Source organism: Chrysemys picta, chromosome 13 (genome assembly GCF_011386835.1).
Source record: "Chrysemys picta bellii isolate R12L10 chromosome 13, ASM1138683v2, whole genome shotgun sequence".
NCBI lineage: Eukaryota > Metazoa > Chordata > Testudines > Emydidae > Chrysemys > Chrysemys picta.
The window spans coordinates 37,975,163-37,994,675 of NC_088803.1; the positions used below are offsets into that span (position 1 = coordinate 37,975,163).

General features: G+C 44.4%; 1 protein-coding gene across 4 annotated transcripts in view; it reads right to left on the reverse strand.

Annotated features, from left to right (window-relative positions):
• PREX1 (phosphatidylinositol-3,4,5-trisphosphate dependent Rac exchange factor 1) overlaps window positions 1-19,513 on the reverse strand; it is a 221,261-nt gene that overhangs the window by 19,624 nt on the left and 182,124 nt on the right. For 3 of the 4 annotated variants that reach the window (XR_006177052.2, XM_008172114.4, XM_065565962.1), the window contains exons 19-27: window positions 18,373-18,458; window positions 14,465-14,601; window positions 13,599-13,770; window positions 10,756-10,922; window positions 9,729-9,890; window positions 8,894-9,104; window positions 7,289-7,568; window positions 5,365-5,565; window positions 122-210 (exon numbers count right to left, since the gene is read on the reverse strand). Coding sequence is in view for 3 of the 4 variants with exons in the window: in XM_008172114.4 (XP_008170336.2) it covers window positions 122-210; window positions 5,365-5,565; window positions 7,289-7,568; window positions 8,894-9,104; window positions 9,729-9,890; window positions 10,756-10,922; window positions 13,599-13,770; window positions 14,465-14,601; window positions 18,373-18,458 (1,505 nt within the window). In the remaining variant the exon portion in view is untranslated. The remainder of the gene's footprint in view (window positions 1-121; window positions 211-5,364; window positions 5,566-7,288; window positions 7,569-8,893; window positions 9,105-9,728; window positions 9,891-10,755; window positions 10,923-13,598; window positions 13,771-14,464; window positions 14,602-18,372; window positions 18,459-19,513) is intronic. The other variant, XM_008172115.4, reaches the window with a different exon arrangement.

Below are 19,513 nucleotides of genomic sequence, written 5' to 3' on the forward strand. Positions count from 1 at the left end.
TTTGCAACTAAACACCCTGGTAATAACAACCAGCAAAGCTGTAGATGTTTAGCCTGCCATCCCATCTGATGATGGAGAGCCTCTTTTATTACGCCTGGTTGATAGCCAGGCACTCACTCACCTGATCCCATCTCGTCGCTGCCCAGGTAAGAGCTGTTACTCCGTACACTGGTGTAGGAGAGCACGGAGTCCCGGTTACTGTTACACTCACTGGAAGGAGAATAAAGGAAGATGTTGAAAATGTTTCCTTATCCAGGGCCTTGACTCAGTTACCACTCGGTTTATATTCAACCCTATTGTCCCTCAGGGAAATGTCCTTACTCATTAATGAGAGCTGACTTAAGTAGGGACTGAACAATACTAAGTAAGGATTCCTGATTTGGCTAGTAAAGGTATGTCTACACTGCAATTAGAAACCCACAGCTGGCGTGTGCCAGCTGACTCGGGCTAAGGGGCTGTTTAATTGCAGGGTAGATGTTTGGGCTGGAGCTGGGGCTCTAGGACACTGCGAGGTGAGAGGGTCCCAGAACTTGGTCTATACCACAGTTAAACAGCCCCTAAGCCCAAGCACCGTGAGCCCAAGTCAGCTGGCACGGGTCAACCGTGGGTTTTAATTGCAGTGTAGACATACCCTAAGAGGACATCATCCTTCAGTTCCCGGGACAATTGAAGCATGATTGTGAGCAAGTCTCTTACAAAAGATGAATGCTGATTTCCCAGTGAGCATCTCATCACTATCAGGACACAGAGAGTTCATTAAAGATGCTCCAGTAACACCCAGAGGGGGTGACCAATACAAAATTAAACTCTGTGGGCTGGATTCTCCACTGAGCCCAAGCACAGGGGCCTGGCCATGTATTCTCAGCCATCTAACTCCAGCATATGTTAAAGCTTCAGGGGCAGAGCTGAAAGGGAAGGGAACCGTAACCTTATGTCAGTGGAGAATTGGGCATAGTGGAGCCTTGCACTGTCATGCCCACTCCCTTCTCTTCCCTTACCACACTCCCTCCCCTCCCTGCCAGCCTCTCTCCCCTTGTACTGGGAGGGGATTGGTGCTGACACGGGAGGCAGTGGAGTTGGGAGGCAGAGCTGGCACAGGAAGCAGTAGAGTCACTTCAACCAGCTTTACCCCAGAGGAGATTCCTTGTACACAGGGGGAATTCTCCAGCACAAGTCTCCTCCTGATTCAAGTTCACTGTGCCCCACACCCATGGTGCAAAGAGAACTGGATGGACTGGAGAATCCAGTTCACAGTTTTTATCTAGCCTTGGCTTAGAATTTTTCAAACCTTAGCTTTGGAAACTTACCAGCACTGATTTTAAAAAATGTAAACCTAAACCAGAAGGGCTCTGAACTTTGCTATTGTAAGAATGAGAGTAATTTCCCTCCTAACTCATTAATAAAAAGAACCTACAGAGTCCTATCTCCCTGAACTGGGTTTTGTTTGCCCTTGTAAGAGCTATTATCAGTCAGGTCTGTTTTCTCTTCTTTCTGGAGAAGTTTAAAGGGAGATAGCCAATACTGCTGAACTGAAGTACAAACCCTTTTCAGAGAAACACTGAATTAGTTTTCCCAAAAGTCAATGAGAAAGGAGCGTGGTTAATGCAAACAAGGCATATTCTTATCTGTAATTTGCTCATTTTTGTAGCTTCTCAGTATCCATTTTCTGGATCAAAAACTATCAAAATACATTTGATTCCCCCTGGAGTAACTATCATATCTGTTACATGTACCTAATTGTTTGCCTCTATCTAATAAAGATAAGACAGAATAATCTTTCCTATCTTACATTTATGTGTAAAATTCTGAAGCAAGTGACAGCCCCACAGAGACTCTGTCTTTGATCTCACTGTGTTACCCATAATAGATTAGGCTCAATTGTCGAATCTGTGTAAGTAAAACAGGATTCAGAAAGGGGCTTCCTATTAAAAGAGGGAGACAATTCTTTGTATTTCATTAAAAGACCTTTAAAGCACATAAGCAGGTTTTCATTTTGGTGTAGGCAAATATCTATTAGGATCAAGTTTGAACCCACCAGTCACCCTACTTGGTACCTAGACCAGGGTTTGAACTAAGAAAATGCATTTTTCTACTTGTAAAAAAGCTCCACTTGTAGAGGAAATAAATATTAATTCCTATGAATGAGACTCTACAGCTCATGCTATCACTGTTTTAAAACAAGAAAGAAAAAGAAATAGCACTTCTAATCAAACTGTCATAGCCGATTTTTTCCTTACTTTGTAGATTCCAAAATGCATTGAGGCTTTCACACAAATTAGCATGAACACTAGCCAGTTCAGGGCTGTTTCTTAGTACCTTTTAGTGTTCAGTGGTCATTGCTGCTATCAGACTCATGCAAAACCTTATCTAGCCACATTTCCATGGCCAATAATGCAGCAGACAAACTGAGCCTATCTAAAAGCCATCTACACAGAGGAAGAAGAGATCATATGTACTGTTGTGAAGAATTCCAGGTGCCAGCATCATCTAATGCAAAAAAGCTACAATGGCAAATACAGTTTTTGTAGGCTGGATGCTCTGTTCAGAAACACTGGTGTAAATCTGGAATAACTATTGTCTTCACTGACAGACTTAGCTGGTGTAACAGAGATTAGAATCTGGACCTCTGCATCCTTCAGGCCCAGGAGCAACCAAACATGTGCTAACTCTCATTTGGGGTCACCCATGGTCAAATCACGATCTCCAAGAGTTTATCCCAATCTAGCACAGTAAACAGATGCCAAAAGGTTAAACAGTTAAAGCAAGGGTTCTGATTTTTCACTACTCTCCATCTTGTGTTGCCACTTACATCAGTGCACAATGAGGATAATATGCTACCATTCTGCTACAGTAGCATTTTACACCTCATTAGCAACAAAGAGAACAGGTCCATACTGCACAAGCTTCAGTGATGCGTGATTAGATTGAATTATTCTGATTTTTAGAACTCTCTTTGACAGGACTGCTCTGTACTAGAGCAGGCCTATAACATGCACATCCTTCTCCATTAGAAAATGAAAAAGGCAACTTGTTTACTCTCTTCTGAAGTCCTGCCTTTAAAAACGTACTCTCCCAAGAAAGACGGCTCTTGTGGAGTGTCTGAGATTTCCTTCAGCAGCAAATATTCCAGGAGAAGCAGCAAGTCAATCTTGTCTCAAAAACCAGATTTTGAGACACCTGAGTAAATATTTGGGTTTGTGGTTTCAAAGTCCCATTTTTTTAAGAAAGGCGGGATGTCCATTTCTGCTTCTCAGTGTTTTAGGCTGCTGGGAAAATTGTTCATAGACTTGAATGAAAAAAACCCCTCTTACAATAGCATCTATGATAAGATCAAGCAGTCTACAAACTCTGTCGAGCTTCTGTGGCTCACAGTTATATAGTATAGGAGGGAAAAAGTCACATTAGACTTTTTGATGTTCCAAGATAATTAATTTTTTTTAAAAGCCTTGGTTTTGAGGGGTTGTGAGTGGAGGATGGGGGAAGGAGTGTTTGCTATGTTTATCTGCATGATAAGTGCAGTGAGATAACTTGAGCTTAATAATATACAACTGACTACAAAATAAAGCACTCACTTGAAAACAATGCTGTTATTTCCTAAGCGAAATAAGCCTCAGAGAAGCTAAGTTCTAACCTTGAGCTGCACAGCTGGGTTCTAATCCCAAAACACATGGACTGGGGTTTTCAAAGATCCTAAGGGAGGTGGGTGACTAATTTTTCTAGGCACCTTTCAAAATCCTAGCAATAGTGGGCATTGCTGTCTCTTTAGGGGCACTGGCTGGGCACTGGTAATTATGCTGGGCTGTGCACTTGAGACCAGAAGCTGGTTCAGAGTGTTGACACCAGAAAAAAACCCTGTCTCTCTTCATTCTATCCTGAAAACCTGAAGGGGGACTCCCAAGAGCTGGCCAGAGGCTTCACAGGACATCCTGCAAGAAATCATATGGGAGCCCTTGCACCTACTGAAAGACCATGAGAAACACACTACTTTAAGGTCTGCTTGAAATGAGTACCCCTACAGGATCTTCTGGTGCCCATGGTAGGTCTTATTGCTTTGTCCTAATAGATTATAAACTGTAGAATGAACCTGTGTATTTGGGAACCTGAGGCAGGCAAAATTATTGGAGGATCCTAAATGGAGTAATTTGATGGGGGATATTCCAATACCATTCCACTTTACATGCTACACTGGTTTTATAACTCCCAAGAATAGAATCATCCCTGGTGTAATTCTACAAACATGACCAGGGATAAATCTGGATGTCTGTGTTTGCCAGGGGAATCACATGGCAGTTTGTCAGCCCACAGTCCGTAACTATACTAAGAGCGATTATCCTTGTAGCAGATCACCACACCCATATTAATATCAGGAACTACAGTCCAGTACATGCTTTTCCTCTGCTTCCTTATCATGCAATGTATTGTCTAGAAACTGTTCCGCTTAAGACCTAAAATCACAAAGACCAATACAGCATCATTACAATTCTGCTGGTGAGCTCTCCTGACAATTGGTGCTACATTAACACTGTCTACCCTAGAAACCTCAGACTGGGGCCAAGATACAACCATCAGCATAATCACTCCCAAAGTCTAATTAGTCTGCATTTTCTGTGGACAATGTGTTTGTACACATGCGGCACTAAACCATCAGGATCAGATACAGAAGCTGCTGAGCAGGTCTTAAAGCAATGGGCTACTCTTCCTGAAAGCCCTGGAGAATTCCCTCCTGCAGCTGTTGCACTTCATTGGAGAACTGCCTTCTTTCTTGACCTTACATGATTATCTGATCTTTTGACCCTGCAGTAAATGGATCCTGTGGTAGCCCATGTGACATGTGAACCATGTCAAATGGATGAGATGTTGTGAATCCTGTACTGGATACACTTAAATGCATACCATATGAGCAGGGAGTGGGGCCCATTCTTACACTCCCTGATACCGATGGGAGTCTTGCCACAAGCTTCTGTGGGAATGGAATCAAGTCCTAAGTGTCCAGACCTATAGGCCCATTTATTCGGTAATGGGGAACACACTGAAGCATTTACTCAATAATAAAACTTGAAGTTACGTCAAGGAGAGTTTTGCTAAGTAAGCAGTAAGGATTTCAGGATATACTCTACCGTGTGTACAGCACTTTTAAAGTGGAAGCATTGTGTATAACTACCACGTATTAGTAGTGGTATAATGCTTTGATATCCACAATTATGAATTTCAACAGCATTATCCTATGTCTCAGTTACCTGACTTTCTGATTATTAATATGTCTTGATCTGTCTAGCTGCCATCCAGCACTGTAATATTAAGATTAAATAGCCTCAAAGTACTCTGCCAACCAGAATGAAGAGCCATGTATATCTTTGAACACACCTGTAGGAATCTCTGAAACTCATTGTGTCATGTCCTGAGTCTTCCTGGTCCTCCTCAGAAACTTTGAAACAAACCTTCTTACTCCCACCATGCTCAGCTTTGTCAGTGTCGCTCTCTTCAGCCCCCAAGGAAGGTGGGGATGTCTCCTCAGTGGACAGAGGTTCACATGTGCCAGTGGGTTCTGTTATGGTGGACAAAAGCCTACAAAGGAAAAACACATTGCTCTCAGTGACTGGTGTGTAATCTTGTGAGTTATGCATTCACTACTGTGATCTGAACTCAAGTGCACTTGAAATCAAAAGCAACATTTCTATTACTTGAGCTATGTATAGACAGGAGCTACATGAAACTCATTCAGTTTGATTCACAGGGGTTCATGCAAATCTTTTTGGTTTTAGTTCATGTGTACTCACAATAGGTGAATTTTGCATTCATTCAAAACCTAAAGTGCAACATGAAACTTGCCAAGTTCTGACTAGTTTAAGGTCAAAAGCACTTCAGATAGCTTATACAAAAGTACCAACCCAGATTCAAAAACCTAAGCAAACATGCTCTGTAACAACTCTCAAAACCAGGTGAGTTTTGGTTATGAGAGTTTTGCGCAGGTCTAGATGATCCCCTCCCCATTACACAATGTTTGGAATAAAAAAAAGACAGCAACACAGAACTGTGTCAGCATGCTAGGAATAGTCATCCACCCAGTTTCCTGCAAAATACTGTGAGACTCTTAGGCACATTTTAAAGTGTAATTATTTGCTAAAATAAATTATTCTGCACAAATAGTCTCACTTCCATCAAGCGTGACGAAATGTCCCCTCGTTTGCATCCTTTTTCCTGCTGGATTTTTCTCTAGACACTAACTGGCACTCCAAAAACCACAGAGTATACATCATAAATCTGCCTTTTACTGGCCAGTAGAGGAAGAACTCTAGTCAGTATGTGCTAACTCTTTCAGGAGAACTCATCCTGCTGAGACTGGCCCAAAGCTGAGTCTGCCAAACTGTAATCACATTTATAAAGAGAGTCCTTTTTAACTTGTCCTATAAAGCTGACTCCCGGGGTCAAAGCCCAGAAAAAGAAGGATAGAAGGCAAAGACTGAGCCCCTTCTGCTGTTCATCTGAGAATAAGAAAACATTATCTCCCACAACCCAAGTAGGGCACGTATCATAAGTCTATGGCCTGACACACACACACACACACACAACCACCATGGTCACAAGCTAAAATGCACACACATGGGGCATAAGCACTGGCCTCTGTAATTGATTCAAACTCCTGCCATATCCCACCTTCCTTCTTCATTCCAATAACAATGTCAGCCTCATTGTTCCTTTCTTCTCCTGTTCCCATCACTGTGCCTTCTCCCATGCTGCCCCTCTCCATGGAATGAACTCTCAGTCCTAGTCTGCCAGGCCTTCTTTATTCAAATCCCTTTTGACTACTGACTTCCGATCTAAAATAGCTCCTTCATCTGGGCCGCCCAGTGTATTTTTATGTCAGTCTTATAGAGGAACTCTTCAGGGCAGGGATTTTCCCAGTGTCTGTGTCTAGTACAGCACTTAGCCCACTCTTAGAGTTTAACAAATAATAGGAATCAGAACCAGAATGGACAACCTTTAGTTCTAACATAGACTTCAAGCCAGCGAGTGCAAAGAGCAGCTACACTAGCTCATTATGTAAGTGGAAATGACACATAGGTAGATGGATCTGCATATGAGCAAGTCAGGCTGCCTCCATCCAGCAAAAGGTGGTGGCATGGGGGAGGGCATGCACACACATACTAACATATTATAATTCGTGCTGATGGACACAGAACATATTTCTGTGGTTGCATATTTCCATTTTCTCAAATAGTGTGTCCCTTTATTTAGGAAGTGCCCTCAGCAGCGCAGACACAAAACACACAGGGGTCTCTTTACTCACTTATTTATCTGAAAGACGTATTGCTTCATTTCCTTCACTGCGATATCTAGTTTATTAAAAAGTTGAAGGTATGAGTCCTGTATCTCCCGGTCTTCTTCTTTCAGCAAAAAGCTGAGTCCCCTTTCCTCCTGGTTTGTTCCCCCATTCTGTTGGTCAAAGCTACCCTCGTATTGTCCATGTGGGTTGAGTTCTCCATCTTCTGGGGTTAGGCACCTCCATGATGGTGCAGCCATGCTGGTGATACAATGCTGAGTGTATGAGACTGGATTCAGAGTACCTACTAAACATGGAAGGAAGTAGTTAGTATGGCTCTCGTGACTGTATGCACCGCCTCTCAATATTTAGAGCAGGTTTCTATAGAATTTAATAGGAATTAAACCAACAGGCTCATACAGAAATTTAAACGGGTTAGTCTATAGAAATTGCTCTAAAATCCTACAGTGTTTAATAGAGAATGTGCGCTTCCCTACAGGAATTTTGAACCTTCTTTAAAACATTATGGCAAAAATATAATTTTCTATTTATTCTACAGGACTTCTCCATGGTATGCAAACTCAGCTTTTTGACATTACTGTAGTTCAGGATCACGATATAGTCATATAACTAATAATAGTACATTGCCCATTCACAGCACTGACCCTCTGAGGAGCTAAACGCATTTTTAAAATGCTAACAAATTTAAGATTGAAACAAACCTGTTAGGTCAGCATTATCCCAGCTTTATAGATGGGAAAACTGACCCCTGGAAGAATAACTATCATTGTTAGGAAAAGTAAAGAATAATTATTTTCATTTACAAATGGTGGCAAGGAGAATATCCGCAGCAGAGCTGGAACATGACTGTGATACTGTGACTAACCCCTCCTACTCCCAAGAAAAGTGCCATGGGATCTTTAAGAAGTACAAGTGGGCAGGGCTTCTCTCGTTGGCCTAATTTGAACAGGGACTCCAACCATTCTTCAATATGTGGGACAGTCCAGACTTCCATGGGGCTGTCGCAAGCCCTCTTGCACACTCATCTTGTTGGACACTGAATGAGTCAGAAGTATATTCTGAGAGGTATAACAGTGAAACATTGCAACACAAGTATTTGCCTGGCAGGGAAATCCTAAGTAGCAGCCATACAGCTGAAAGATAGCACCTCCAACATTACAGAACCTCCTAGTGCCAATGGGGGGGATTAGTTTAGTAATGGTTCAGAGGGAAGAGTACTACCATCTGATTGGCTACTTGAGGTTTCTCACCCTTGTGATTATAATACAACTTCACATTATGGAACCACTTAGCCCCATCACTTTTTTCTTCCACTCAATAAGTCAACTCTTCTAAGTGGAAAAAACACCCCAGGGCATTTTAGTTGTGATGAGAAAACCACATTGCTTTGCTGTTAAAGATCTTTGACTTGAGGCCATACTCTGTGCCTGAGGCATTGAGTTATTTTACAGTAACTGCATACTGCCTGCCATCTTACTATGAGCATTTTAAGAAAAAAAAAAGTATATTGTCAAGGCAACATTTCTTTGGATTTGTCTTGAACTCACTGACTCGCCGGAAATACAACTAATCTTTTTACTAAGATAATGTCACTGAAGCATTCATGAGCACCTTGTTCCGGATCAAGACCAATTATAGATGGCTTCCGTCCAATGCGAATGCTGAATGACCTTCCTGTTGAGGTAGTGGTTTTGGGGTAGGACACTTCCATGAGGTTAATGTGGCAGTTGGTGGGGCAGAAATCCATGCTGTTGAGGGGGTGAGGCTCTGTTGTGGCTTGTTTGAAGGCTGGGCTCACCTTCATTTTGAGCTCATCTGCAAACTGGGGGATAAAGCAAGTTTGTGAGATTTCATTTGCAAAAAATGATGATGCAACACAGAAGATCCTTATTTTTCCCTGCCAGCCTCCCATCCCCACCGCCATCTCATCTCTGCTATCCTGAAGGGTACTGTTCCAAAAATATCACTGGAAAAAATGACATTTTAATTTCCTTGAGAATTGTTTAAAAAGTTTTTTTGAGGGCCAGATTTCAAACACGTCAGATAACTGTACCAAAAGCATACTTAGTTTGTTCATACAGTTATACAATGTGCTCATGCAATCATAATAACTTGTTGTGTGCACAACACAGACATGACAGCTCTTGTCATTGATGGGGGGCAGGGGGTTGGGCTCCTCATTTGTATGGGCAGGATGGATCCATCAGCAGAGGAGTCCAGGCATGCATTCCAACCCATAGTGACAACAGTGTGTAGATGCTCTAGAGACAGGTCCTTACCCCATAGAGCTTGCAATCTACATAACTTCTAGTTCTGTGCTCAGACCAGTAGAACACGTCTTTCTAAAGCAATTAATGGGGAAAACACAGCAAAGAATACTCAGACCCCACTATCTTGACAGTATAAGATTGTCTAGATATGCCACTGAGATTTACTAACGCTGCACCTTGTGGTAGTTGGTGAGCCTTTTGCAGATACTCTCCAGTTTAGTGTCACAGGTTTGCCGGAAATCATACTCGGGCATGGTCTCCATAGCTCTGCTTTGGGAGATGAGCTTCTTGCAGTTCTTCACAAAGTGACTGTCATCTACAGCAAAGGCTTCTAAAATCTGAAGAAGGAAACAAAATTCCAATGGTACAGGGCTGAGAGCCAGGAATACCACAATATCCTTCCACTGAATAAACAGTGTACACCCCACATTTTGGCATGTTTGAGGAAAGTGGCATTCAGCACAAATCCAGCCCTCTTTCTTCCCTAATTAGCCCTTCTGAATCACTGTCATGCCTAATCTCAACACTTCAAAACTTCAGCCAGAAGTTTTTAAAATATATTGGATGTGCTCAAAACAGTCATTTTGCCACAGGGAATGTTCATTCTCTGGCACATTTGCCCTCTCTTGTTATTTCTGCTTTGTCCTATCATGGACATGCCAATAACTTTATTGTTACTTGATGCACATTTATTATTTGTCCATTGTAGTTCACACCAAAACATAATACCAATCATTCCTGTCCACACTGGGCAGCAATCAGACCCATACTTCGTATCAACCAACCCAACCCAACCCATCTGATGGGGAAAACCTCCATAGTCTTACCCCAAGGTGCAGCAAATGCTTGCCTGAAAGGATGAACCTCCCATTTGCCCTGAGGAGCAGCAAACTCCTGCTCTAGTGGACAGACGACAAAGGGAGAGTTTCACTGGGAGAGTTTCCCAGCTGAGGACCCTCCTGCAAGAGTGTCTTGACTCAAGTCCTCAAGAGTTGAAATGAAGGCAGGGTCAGTGGAACTTGCCTGTACCAAACAGGAGTTAGTTACTCTATACTGGTGCATTCTAATGAACTAGCCTAAGCTCCAGGCAGGGCCAACAGCATAACATGCCATGTCACCAAACAGACAAAGCGGGTAAGCCTGGGCCATTGGTTTCCCTTATTGTGCTTGGGAAGGAAGCTGGCAATGTATGGTGGTGGGTACCTTTGCAGTCAGATTGAAACAACCCTTTGGCTCTACGGTTTTCTCCAAGACGTAACACTTGATCCCAGCAGTGCTGACGTATTCATACACCACCGCGTGTTCCAGATGGACATTGTCCACAGTCAAGCTAATGAGAGGCATGTCTTCACTCATGATCAACGGAGAGACTGGAACCAAAGGCAAGTCGTTAGGGAACCAACACTCCGTAACACACAGGTGCACAAACACAGGTGTGCATGTGCGCACACACACTCAGGAGACATGTATGCCCAGCATACATTTATGGCACAGACCAGGGTACCTGGCAAGGGCTCTCAAATGGGAGGTAAATTACATTAGCTCTCCATGTCCTTGATGAAACACGAAGCAGTTTACTGTTCCTAACTGACTCCCTGTCACCACTGTATTCCAAATTGCAGTTAGTGCTGCAGGTTCACCCTCGTGAGTGCACTGCACATGCAGCTGTGCCAGAGGGAGGGGAGGGCAGCCAGTGCTATCACCACCTCCTCTCCAAGGCAGCTGTCAAGGCCACTCAATATGAACTTCACCAGCAGAGGCAGTCCAGAGGTGCTGAAGTGCATCTTGCAGTGGCCTATCTCTGGCTTTTTCTGGACCCGGGGTATGTGCAGGAATTGAAATTTGACCCCTTCTCGGGGGGCACAGAAGTTTGCTCTCCCCACTCCTCACTGTCCCCAGGAGGGGCTTGCTGCCCTGCCTCCCCACCTGGCCCCGGGAGGAGCTCACTGCCCCCTCTCCCCCCCGAGCCGGAGCTCGCTGCCTCCCCTCTCTCCCCTGCCCCAGGAAGAACTTGCAGCTCCTCCTCCCTGGGAGGAGCTTGCTCCCCCCCCACCCTTGCAGCCTGAGCTCGCTGCCCCCCAACCTCTGGGAAGAGCTTGCTGCTCCCCTCCACACCCAGCCCCAGGATGAACTTGCTGTCCCCCCTCCCCACCAGGCCACCAGCAGGAGCTCGATCTTCCCTGCTTCCGCAGCCCCGGGGCCGGAGAAGTTCTGTGCCCCCGACAATTATTGAGGGGGTGCCCCGTTGCCCCCCTTGCACATGCCCCTGTTTACGAGATATAGTGTATGGCTTCAGATCCCCTGGTGCATTAGGGTCTGCATGCAACTTGCATTGCTGTGCACCTGATCCCAGATCTATTGTTAATAGGGGTCCAGCGAGTCTGGATTCAACTGGTATATCCCTTGGAGTGAGTCCAGTTTGAGTGTTCTTTGGGAATGTCCTCCCACATCAATTAATTTTCTCCATCAGTATCTTAATATGAAGTAAGTCAGTCTTTTTACTTATACTTAGACTGTTTCAAGCTAAGGGGAGGGTTGCCTGTAGAAAGCAATGTGCACAGAAATGTTGCTGACGCAATTAGCTCACCCTCTGAAAATTTGGTCCGGAATATCAAAGTCACTTAAATTACAAAAAAAAAAAGATTTTATTCTAGCTGGAGTTATTTGCAGACCTTTAATTTGCAGCCATGTCATCCATACAACTCCATGGGACACTCCTCCCTCCCCCTGCTGCTGCCATCGCCCAGCCCTTCCTTTGTGGGAGATGATACCACACAGCTATCAGACGTGCTCACTCCAGAAACTTTAATAATGAGCGACTGTCCTGTAGGAGTAAGATGGGGGATATTGCAATCTGGTTTCATTTGGCACAGCAGGCTAAGAAACACAGACAATATGTGGAAGAAATAAATACGGTGGGCCTGAGTCTTGCTTAGGCCCTAGTCTTGCAAATGCTTTGTGCACGTCCTTCACTGTATGCATGTCAGGAGTATCTCTGAAGCCAATATGGCATAGATGGCTACTCAATGTGAGTGGGGCTATCAGAATCTGCCCCTAAAGGTTAGATTGTGTCATGCCAAAGAATCATGCCCAGGGCTTTGTTACATTTGGCTTAAGTTTTCTGTTAAGTATAAATACCATATTTGTTTTAGTCATAATCTAACGCCCATGATGGGAGCCACATGGCCAAAATGCCAAATGGAGGCCAGATGTCTCAGAGGAAGAACCTCCTCTCCTGTCATTTTAGCCTTTCATTTTGATCTCTCAGCTTTAGCTCACCCTATGGTGGCCAGTTAACCAAATCTCATGGTCCCTTACTCTAGTTGAGACCCCTGGCAGGGCTTGCTGAGTAGCCCATATTCCAAGAGTGAATCAGTCCCTGCTTTCTACTGAGCAAGAGCCAGGCGAACTATCCAAAGAAGTTGAGCTACACGTGGCACAGGGGAGGGGCTCACTCCATGAAAAGTGTTTTCCAGTGTGATGCATCTTGACCCAAAACTCAGACACCGTGTAATTATGTTGGGTTGTGGCTTGACATCACAGCTACCAACTATACAACTCCAATTAGTACATACTCTCTCAGCATGTGGGGCCCCAGTCATTTACTGTAGGGCATGGCATGCAAGAGACAATACAAAGCAGATGTACTAAAAAGAGGGCTTTTTTCTGCCTACCTAGCTTTGTGACATTGGTGCTTATAGAGATTCCCGAAGGTGCCAGCAAGAATCAGGCATCTAAAACCCCACCATTAATTAATGCTGTCTCTTCTGTTCAGAGCAGGGGACATTCCTCTCTGTTGAGAGCCGCAACAGCGAGATTTCCATATTACATCCCAATTTCATGTTCCACCCAAATAAACTGGAGCATGACAGTATTTCACCTGGGAAGCTGCAGTTTGTTGCACATTTTGCTAGAATGAGAGATTTTCTACAGCAATACTTACATTTCACAGTTCCACCACCCCTTTTCTCCCAAGTAATCAGAAAGTGCCTGACTTGCCTGCCTACATTTCCTTCCTTCATGAAATTGGGTGGGCTTTCCTTTACCTGCTTCCTGTTGGCTTTTATAAAGGGGATCCAGTTCTCCACTTCCTTCCCCTGAGAGCTGTCCTTCGCTTGACTCAAGATGGCTGCCATTCAGGTACGCATTAAATGTTGGCTGCTGAGCTCTATCCTCTTCAGCATCTTCGTGTGTTCGGTACACCCACTGGTACAATCCCTTTCAAAAGAACAGGAACATTACAAAGAGCTGCCTCAACTTCATCAGGGATATACCTGGATTTCACACTCTCTTCTCGCATGGATTTTAAGCCTTTTGATGATGGCTGTGAAAAGTTTTTGTCCTCTAGCAGTCTGGGTTTGTGTGTCATGTAAGTGAGGGCTGAGTTTAGTCTACTGGCAACTGGAACCTTGTTGCAAGCATAACCTAACAATTAATAACCTAGATACAAACACCTGAACACTCTGAGGAAGGGATGTAGGTTTGGAGTATAAAACTGGATGTATCTGTGAATTTTGCAGCTGATCCCTATTTCCAAAGTGGGCTGGAGTAGAATCCAGATCCGATCCACCCTGAAATTTAGGTGTATGAAATATGAATCTGGGTATAAATTTTGTAGCTCAAACCTACCTCTGCTATTAGCTGGAAAGCAATCTTTAGAAGTCTATGGACTGGAATACTTGTGATTCATACACATTTTACAACTAAGGTGTAAATTCTATTCAGGGTTTCACCCCAAGTATCTCCATTAATTACAGTAGGGTCCCATGGGCGCAGGCGGATAAGTTAAAACGTACTTTTTAAGATTGCTTTTAAATATTTAAGGAGCAAGTTGGTATAAGACCATTATATTATTTTTTCCCCTTAAAACATTATGTTAAGTTCCATCCAGGCCTCACATCTGTGTACTCACCAGCAATTCCTGCTGCCTGTTCCTGTATGCTGTAAAGTGCTCCAGAACTTCCGTGTAATTTTCATTCATCATATTATTCCCATTAACTTTCAAAATGCACTGCCCTGAATGGAGTCCCACAGCTGCAGCCTTGGAGCCTGAAACAGACCAGAGGGGAGTTCAAACAGCTCAGCAGCCCAACTATGGAGGAGACGAAGAGAACAGAGGGAGTGAAAAGCATTTCTGGCTAAGATGCTGGGGAGTCAGGATATTTGGGAGCTATCTTGTGGTTTTGCTGGGTTTGGTGAAAGAGCTCTGGAAGAGCTTTGTCGTATGAGGCAAATGTATATAACCTTCAAACAGAGCCTTTCTTTTGGGCCCTCGGTGCACATGTTATTACATCGTAGGTGATGTGCAAGATGGGGTTGTAAATTACACTTTGGTAAATTGCTGTGTATCTGTCTGATTCTCTAGTACTTTGCACTTTGTCTAGTCAGTTACACCGATGCACATGCATATGTGGATACTAAGAATTTAGGACTGGAAGGGACCTACTGAGTCATTGAGTCCAGTCCCCTGCTATCACAGGCACTCACATCATCTAATACCATTCGTAAACTTATCAAGCACGGGCTGGCCCAGGATCAGGAGAACAAAAAAATAGTTTAGAGTCCCCTGCCCTCATTCACACATTCAGCCCTGAGAGGGGAATCCGGCCCATTTAATAATGTAGAGTCCTTCTCTCTTTGACTGAAAGACAAATATCTTTTTTTTTAAGGATCACTTTTAAATCAACATGAATTTAAGGTTTACCCCTTCACATAACACAAAAACTAGGGGTTCACCCAATGAAATTAATAGCCAGCAGATTTAAAACAAACAAAAGGAAGTACCTCTTTACACAACGCACAGTCAACCTGTGAAACTCATTGCTGGGGGATGTTGTGAAGGCCAAAAATATAACTTGGTTCAAAAAAGAATTAGACAAATTCATGGTACACCTCTACCTCGATATAACGCTGTCCTCAGGAGCCTAAAAATCTTACCGTGTTATAGGTGAAACCGCGTTATATCGAACTTTCTTTGATCCGCCGGATTGCGCAGCCCCGCCCCCCCGGAGCGCCGCTTTACCGCGTTATATCAGAATTCGTGTTATATCCGGTCGCGTTATATCGGAGTAGAGGTGTACATCAATGGCTATTAGCCAAGATAGTCAGGGTGTCCCTAAACCTCCAGCTGCCAGAAGCTGGGTCTGGACGACAGGGGATGGATCACTTGATAATTGCCCAGGTCTGTTCATTCCCTCTGAAGCATCTGGCGCTGGCCACTGTCAGAAGAGAGGATACTGGGCTAGGTGGACAATTGGTTTGACCCAGTATGCATGTTCTTATATAAACCTGGATACAGTCACTGCAGAAAGATAATGAAATTCTTAGGGGGGAAACTTATCTTTTGGGAATCTTTGACAATCTTTTCTTTCTAGTCTTAATTGGCTAAGATGTTGTTTAAATTTGCATAACTATACAGTTTGCAGCCTGTCACATGCTAATTGAAAGAAGCTGAATATTTCCTCATTAGGCAATTTGCCAGAGTCTGGGAACAAGATTCTAATGTCAGTTACACCAGAGTAAATCCAGAGTAATTTAACCAACTTGAATAGATTTACACCATTGAAATTCAGATCAGAATTTAGCCCCTACGAGTCTACATTAAAGCCATAATTACTTTTTAAGCTCAGTTATCTAAGATGCAAACAATTTTAGTCAGTGTAATTAGTCCCTTTTCTAGTAACGGCTTCAGAAATGAAATCTTTCTAGCTAGTATATTAAGGAAATGCTTTAGCACTTTGGCTTAAAAATTATATTTTGTGCTTGTTTGAAGGTATGTAATGAAAAGGTGCTTTGAAGCAGGGTACTGTTGCCTGTATATGGGATGATAAGTCTTTGCATTGTTTCTAAATGCTGACATTATATATTTTTACATACACACAATCCTACTGAAGGAAGGAAGCCGTATACAGTTGAAAGGTCTTGCTCTCTGTACCTGCCAAAGATAAAGGGAGGGGCTGTGCTTCATTTGTGGCTCATTTCACATTTACTCCTAAGGGCATTCTGCACCAAAAAATTAAAAATTCTGTGTCAAAAAAATAAAAATTTTATTTGTCAAATAAATGTGGAGGCTCCAGCATGGCATTGGGGAGCACAGGCCTCTAGCTGCACAGAGGTGGGAGATTGTTATGCAGCTCCCACCCCGGGACATGGATTCAGAGGCGAGCCTGCACCCAACCCTGACACAGCGCAAGGACTGGGCCTGCCCCAGAAACACCCCAGGACCCTGCCCCTCTGTGCCAGATGCACCAGGTGTGGGCAGGCAGGCTCAGCAAGACAGGATCCAAGTGTGGAGGGACATAGTGGGGTGGGGGGATCCAGGTATGGGTTGAGAGGGTTCTGGGTGGGGCAATCTGGGTGCAGGCGGCTCAGTGTGGGATCTGGATGCACAGGAGCTTGTTGAGGGGTTCTGGGTGCCATGGTAATGGGACTCTGCAGGAGAGTCCAGGTGAAGGTGGCTGGGACTTAGCAGTGGTGGGTCTGGATGTGGGGGGGATAGAGCTCGGCAAGGGGGTATGGGTGTGGGGGACTCAGTGGGGGGGTGCAACTGGTTGGGGCTCGGTGGGGTGGGGATCTGGGTGCAGGTGGTTCATCAGGGTGGTCCAGGGGGAGTAGGGCTCATGGGGGGTGGTGTGAGTATGGGGCGGGGGTGAGGTTCGGCGAGAGGGTTTGGGTATGAGGGGTCTGAATGCATGGGGGTTGGGTGGATGGGGGATCAGCTCTTTGTACAGGGATCCTCCTCATGCAGCTGAGGAGTGATGGGTGCAGGAAGTGGGGGAGGGGGAGTTTGCAAAGCTTCCTTCAGCCAGGGGAGAAATCTGGGGGTGGGTCTGACCCAGCCCTGGATGCCGTGCAAGGGAAGAGGAAGTCCCATCCTCCCCAGCCCACCCAGGACTAGCAGCTTAGCCTGGCGCAGGTTAGGAGCCACCAGCCAGGTCTTCCCCAGTCCTGCCGCATGCCCCACAGTGATTTACCTCTCTTCCGGATTCACTGGGCCCCCAAAACATACCGCTGAGGAGGGTTGCATGACTGCTCTTGTGGCTTCCCTTTGCTTCCCTGTCAGAAAGTCATTTTTCTGCAGGGAAGCAAAGAAATCTGTGGGGGACATAAATTCTGCGCATGCGCCGTGGCGCAGAATTCCCCCAGGAATACGTCACATTGCAGTCACAGCACTAATGAATATCTCTGTGTCATGCCCTATGCTTTCTCTTTTTAAAAGAACAGACGGACCCAATTCTCCTCTCACTCATACTAGTGTAAATTAGGAATAACTCCATTAAAGCCAATGGAGTTACAGCAGTACAAACTGGTGTGAAGGTAGAAGCAGTCCCCAAATCTGATATAATGCATTGCAAAGTTCATGAACATTGAAAAGATGATCCATCCACCTGAGAGCATGGGAGTGATTCCTACTGTGCAGTCTCAAGTGATTTATCCAGCCTGCAATGGCTCAAGTGATGATGCCTCCTCAACATCCCTTCCATAGTCTAACACCACATTTCTCCTGGCATTGAGCCAGGTCACTTTTTGCTTCCTGTAGGTGGGAACAGCCACCCAATACCCAGCTCTAATAGTAAAGCAATACGTAGACTGAACTCAGATTGTAAACTCTTTGGGAAAGGGACTGTCTTTTTGCTCTGTGTTTGTATAGCACCTAGCACCAGAGGTCCTGCTCTGTGACTGCGACACTTAGAGACTTCTACCGAGTTTTTCAGGACCTTGGGACAACATAAAGTGGCTCTTGTTCTGTCAGAGGGATGTAACTGGCTGGCTGTATTTCAATATTTCAATCCATAGCTACATCACACACCCCTTGCTTACCTCTGCCCACAGCACGGACGTAGGGTGGCGCTGTTCCCCGTATCTGAAAGCACAGAGCTTCGTGACAATCTGGGATTTTTATAATTCTGCAGAAAACATGAAAGAAAGAAAGCAGCATGTCAGATTAGACTGCTAGACCCATGTGTACTGCTCTCAATTTTTGTGTAAGATCGTACCTCTGTGTGTTCGGGGCTCAATAAAATTCCTAGACTGTTTGCAAACAGCTTTAAATATACCCTAAAAGTTTAATAAGAGATGAGTTAACCCCATGCAATAGCTCTTGTCACATAGCAGTAACTTATTTTACACCTCAGCTGCCTTTCTGTCAGATAATATTTTGACCTTTATTATACTTTAATGTGGATTATGGCCGGATTGACAACCCTAGAGAATGAAGATGTCTTCCCAGTACCCACAGAACTAGTACAGTCTAGGCAGCACCAGTGCAAGCTTCCTCCAGGCTGCCCGACTTGGAAGGAAACTTCTCTAGAGCTGAGGGGATAGATTAGCTGGCAAGCCCAATCTAGGGTGACCAGATGTCCCGATTTTATAGGGACAGTCCCGATTTTTGGGTCTTTTTCTTACATAGGCTCCTATTACCCCCCATCCCCTGTCCCGATTTTTCACACTTGCTGTCTGGTCACCCTAGCCCAATCACTTGACAACAGAGGTCGCCATTAGTGCCAACGGAGGTAGTGGATTTTATGCTGTGAATATCTGTCCTCTTGGAACTGGATTGAGACCCACCACACTCACATAGGAAGCCACCAGTCTCTGATGGTAGCAACTTTTGACCTTGAACTGGATTTGACTCAATGGTCTTGTGGTAATTGTATGCAATAATGAGGCCTGTGATGAACCATCTAATCCTCATATGCAGGACAATGTTATTTTGCAACTGATTAGGCCAATTCTAGGAGCGTGTGCTTTATAGGACCTGAATGGAATACAATATAACCCACTCTAGTCTGAGTTTCTTGTTAGGCTGGTCCATGCAGAGAGCCAGTGCATGGCAAGCTGGAATGTAAACCTACAGCATCCTCGCATGCTCAGCACTAACTGTTTCAAACAGCAGTAGGTCAAAGTGCACTATGGAACTTTTAGTGTGCAGTAGTGGGGCTCACATGGCCAATTAGTGCAT